The sequence below is a fragment of the Volvox carteri genome (genome assembly GCF_000143455.1).
Source record: "Volvox carteri f. nagariensis unplaced genomic scaffold VOLCAscaffold_5, whole genome shotgun sequence".
In the NCBI taxonomy this organism is placed as follows: Eukaryota; Viridiplantae; Chlorophyta; class Chlorophyceae; order Chlamydomonadales; family Volvocaceae; genus Volvox; species Volvox carteri.
Window position 1 is genome coordinate 7,539 of NW_003307548.1, and position 5,196 is coordinate 12,734.

At 52.6% G+C, this 5,196-nt stretch overlaps 1 protein-coding gene across 1 annotated transcript; it reads left to right on the plus strand.

Moving 5' to 3' along the window:
* Positions 1–516: 516 nt before the first annotated feature.
* On the plus strand, positions 517–2,545 carry VOLCADRAFT_103261 (uncharacterized protein; the record flags this gene model as incomplete). Its single annotated transcript, XM_002946989.1, has 3 exons — positions 517–615; positions 1,208–1,281; positions 2,070–2,545. The coding sequence occupies exons 1-3, from the start codon at positions 611–613 to the stop codon at positions 2,543–2,545; spliced, it is 555 nt and encodes a 184-aa protein (XP_002947035.1). The 5' UTR covers positions 517–610.
* Between the last annotated feature and the right edge of the window lie 2,651 nt (positions 2,546–5,196).

Consider the following 5,196-nt stretch of genomic DNA (forward strand, 5'->3'; position numbering starts at 1 on the left):
GAATTGCGCTCTTCTGCGGTGTGCCCGTGTGGTGTGCGCATGGTTAGTTGGGATCGGCGGCATCATCACTTTAGGGACTGCACCATCGCAAAGGGTCTCCCTGACGCATTGCAGAACGAACTGGTACTTCCGGACCTCATTACCCCGTCCAATTTGTGGTGGCGGCTTCCGCCGCCCACCATTCATGGGTGAGTGTGGGTGTGTGAGGTTGTATGCCTTGAGGCCGTCAGCCGCATGATGTACAGGGAGGGCCTTGATGGTAATATCGCGGCCCTGTCTACATCAAATTGGTTGCGTGGTCATTTCGGGCTTTTTGGCCCGTCCAGTTGCTTTTGCGAACCGACCGCCCGCCAAATAGGTGCCCTGCAGGTGCCCTGCAACCACCCTTTCCTGTCAGTTCACGCTGCGCACTGAATGACGGTATGGTCGTACATAGGAATTGTTTCAGCTCACCTGTCAACAGAGGGGGGGTATAAAATCGATCTCTGGTGAGGGACTTGGCCTGCAGAGTAAATACAGACCAACCCGGTACTTAGCTTGAAGCCTTGTTTAGCCAGCTCTACACCGCCGCGCTTCGCCACTTGCGTTGGATTTGACAGGGAAGGAAAGCATGACGTAAGTCCCTTGAATGAATGATAATGTCAGGTTCTACATGGTTTGTGCACATCCGTGCCCCTGGATGTATAGTAGCTAGCTCGGGGAGGGGCTGGGGTCTAGGGCCACCTGGACCACCAGGGCTAGGCGTAACCCGAATGCATTAAACCATTGCGAATACGCTCAAATGATAGTAACCTTTTTGTGACTTCGCATACAGCCGGAGAAAATGAAACGTTGACTGTACATCGCGGCGGTCCCACGGAACAAGCAAAGCGAACATGGCAAGGAAAATGCACAGCCCAGTAGGCCATGATAATTATTATAATTTAATTTACTCGTATGAAAAACACCAGGCAGGGAGATGGAGAAGGGAGATATCGTAGGCGTTGTCGATGAAGGGCGAATGAACAAACGCAGGGTCATGGCTAGGCAGGGACCCTGCGGGGCCTTGGCCCAGTACCTCCCAGACCTACACTTATTATTCGTGTCGGTGGTAAGCTCCTCTGAGGCCTGTCATATTCCTTCTCCAACAAGCCGAATTCTGTTCTCTTACATGTCAGTAACAATTGACAGCTATATGTTGCCACCCCCCACTTGTCTCATTATGCAGGAAATTTGCTTGGGCTTCGGCTGCCTTGCTATTAGTCCTCGTGACGTCAATGCCCCCAAGCTCGACTGCGCTCAGTAAGTTGGGAGGGGAATTGTAGCAGCTGACCGCTGAAAAGGTCTCTCGAGTTGCTGGCGGTCGCGCTATGCGCGTATTTATAGCACCGTACTGTGTACCGGCTGCTACATTCCCCCCCCTTTGATGGGAACCGTCCCGGGCCCTTAGAGCCTCGTATACCGCCAGCCTGTGCCTACCTTCGCCTACCCTCGGGCAGTGGGGTGGCCAAGCCCACGTCGCGTCATGCCGCCCTTCATGCGCCTAGCCTTCAGGTTTTTCAGGCACAGAGACAATCCAGTCGGTTCGGCTACTTATATAGTTTTTGTGCGATATTCGCTCACTGAGTCGCCACACCCGAAATACCACTCGAACGTGATCGGTGGGGGTTGAACCCACGACTTCAGGATCGTGAATTTTCACGAGGTCTCGATACCAAATGTAGCAGCTGACCGCTGAAAAGGTCTCTCGAGTTGTTGGTGGTCGCGCTCTGCGCGTATTTATAGCACCGTACTGTGTACCGGCTGCTACAGGAATAGAGTGATGAGCAGCACAGCACACATACAGCACAGCCAACGATGCCAGCAGCAGTTGTCGCTGGGCGGCATCTGCCTCTCCAGAACCACTTTGCTTAACACGATTACAGCTTGCTTTGCAAAAATGGATGCAAGTGTTTTGTTTGTATAATGTATGTGGTCTTGTGGTCTATCCATCTGCTGCTGCATGTCTGTATTGTATGAATTCATTCCCCTCGTGCTCCCCACCTGTCGCTAATCCGCCGGCTTGCTCATGTGTATGCTTTTATGTGCAGATGCCATCGAGCTCGCGCCTGCTGCCCAGTCGATCTACGGCACAGACAACATCGGGGTAGCAAAGCCCTTCTTCGACCTCTCGGCGAAATGGATTTGGTACCATACCAACGGTGCTGGCAGCGGCAGTAATCGCACCTCTTCTGGACAGTCTATTGCGCCCCTGTTCATCAAGACCATAACTGTCTCAACCGCGGGAGGCACACAGGCCCTGCTGCACATTATTCCAGATGACGATGCCAATATCTATGTAAACGGTTTCTTCATTCAATCTGTAAACGCTGGCTGGACGTCTGGAACATATACCAACAGGCCTATCACCATCAACCTAGTCCAGGGCACCAACGTGCTTGCGATAAGCATCCGCAACTCTGGCGGCGGACCTGCAGCACTTCTTGCTTCACTTACAAGCATGGACGGCAGAACTGTTCTGGCTCGCACAGACAAGTCCTGGGAGGTGAATCTGCAGCTGGTATAATGCCGGATTATTATTAGCGCTACTGCCTGTAGGTCGTGGACTTGATTAGTACTATCGTCATTGTATCGTACCATGGGAGCCGGGCTGTCACGGCATAGTACCGGTCAGTGATGTAATTTTCACCTAACGGTAAGGTCTAACGGTCAACCACCTAGATCTGTTGCGTCTTGTTCACGCGATCTCGTTGCGTGACAGTTACAAATACTAACTGTTTGCCGGTTTTAAGTTGTGCACAACTAGTTGTGCACAACATCACGTGATGTTGTGGAGTGATTGCGCTGACGGCGTATGCTGGTGCACAATAGTTTGGTTTGAGGTAGGAGGCACAAGGCCCCTTATCCTAGCCTCTCCCAGGTGTGATTTATACAGCGGAGAGGGTGAGCCAACCTCTTTGTCATTTGGCTCTCGAAGCTAATCTTCGTGAGCATACAGACCAGGCATGCCCAAACTGTAGCAGCCGGTACACAGTACGGCGCTATAAATACGCGCAGAGCGCGACCGCCAGCAACTCGAGAGACCTTTTCAGCGGTCAGCTGCTACATTTGGTATCGAGACCTCGTGAAAATTCACGATCCTGAAGTCGTCGGTTCAACCCCCACCGATCACGTTCGGGTGGTATTCGGGTGTGGCGACTCAAAGAGCGAATATCGCACAAATTATAAAAGTAGCTGAACCGACTGGACTGTTTCTGTGCCTGAAAAATCTGAAGACGGCTAGGCGCATGTGAGCCGGCACATGACGTGACGTGGAGTAATTACCCACTGCCCGAGGGTAGGCGAAGGTAGGCACAGGCTGGTGGCATACGAGGCTCTAAGGGCCCGGGACGGTTCCCTTCAAAGGGGGGGGGATGTAGCAGCCGGTACACAGTACGGCGCTATAAATACGCGCAGAGCGCGACCGCCAGCAACTCGAGAGACCTTTTCAGCGGTCAGCTGCTACACAAACTGAGTCGGAGCATTGGCCCACAAATAATAAACTTTCGATCATAAAGTGTAAAAGCCAGTCGAGCACCGGCCCCACGAATTCGTGCACCGGGTACTTAGGTCACACATACACCAGCCCAGGCCGATCACTTCGGGGCGGGGGATGAGGATGCAAAGTGAGTGGGGTTTTAGGATGCACTCGGAAAGGCCGGGATGCGAAAGCAGACAGGGTGGCAGGAGCGGCGGCAGGCCTAGAGCTTCTTGTAGTAGCCTCTGATGGCTGGCCAGCCAGTCGTTTGGCCGTTTGTGGCCTAAAGAGTGGAAATTCAAATGTGCATTATGACGACCACTTGGCACGTATTATATATCAATCCAAGCACGAAAGACGGTTCGATACTGATACATACCAGCTCTTACAACTGCCCCCAATGCCAGGAAACAAAACAGGTCTGGCCATGCCAACCCTCGTGCCAGGAAGGTCATCATAAGTTGGGCAATTCCATCCATGCTGCACATGTCCTTTATCATTTTTACTTCATCATCCCCGCCGTATCCATAGTTGTCAAAGCAGCAAATGTAGATGCCCTTCATCTCTGCAGAAAGCAATGACGCCAGGCGTTGTGCTGCCTCCCTGCCGGTTATGTTCTCCGCTCCCTACTGGCCTGCTTCATAAATGTCAGAAGGAGATGCACATTCAGTACAGTTCTTAACAATTACGGCCCCAAGACTCTAATCCTAGGAAGTTATTGAAGAAATCATAGGGTGTTTCTGGTGAAGCAGCTGAGGGTGACCGGCCATACGGTGGCTGTAGTGGCTCGCCATTAGTGTGCAGTAGTCTGCAGCATAGGAAGCGCCGGCGTGTGTGTGTATGTGGAAGTGTTACGTGGGTGGGTGGAAACCAGCAGTGTGGATATGGACAGCTTGTTCAGGTGGCCGGACGCACAGCACATCCGTTTACACACAAGTTGAAGAAGGGAAAATGTATGGCGCCCCGGCATTGTCGACGACACAAAGTTTGTAGAACTGTGGTGCACTTTAGAGCGCGGTTGTGCAGTGAGTGGCGGGGATGTAGGCAGGTCTTTAGGCACCAAAACAAGTGGGCGGCTGTGGGGAATGCAAGTTGAGACCATTCTATCCTTAAAAAAATGCAGCGCACACTGCATGAGGGCGCTGTGAAACACGCCTGATGCACCAGCAACATGCAGCAATCGTTGCACGTCCCGATAACAGTGCACTGCTATCATCGGCCTGCCGCCCCAACCGAAGCTGCATGTGCCCTTCAACTGCCAGCCAGAAGAACGAAGGGCCGGCGTCAAACATGGATGCAACGGTAGTACCACCTATGTATCGGGGACTCATGGATTTGGTGCAGCAGCGGCAACACATGTTGCCGCAATGACACTCCTGCTTTGTGTGTCATTCTATAGATTGCCGCATCACGAGAAGGCTAACTGTTCAGTCAATAATGATTATGCTATGGTGGCTGCATGCTTGCGACGATCCAGACAGGTCAACACTGCTGTAGCAAGTCTGCCGACCTTTATTGTTTGAGATTTTCAATGACAAGTGTGTACTCCAAATGTGGCGGCATTCTTGTGCTTACACTCCTATGCCGTAAGGACTGCCCTGTGAATCAAACGGGGATCAGGTGGCTGCACCGGGCCGAGACTGCACCCAGCTTTGAAAAGGCGGCCCCCTCGTTGGGGCAGGGCCCCAGAACGAAGCGCC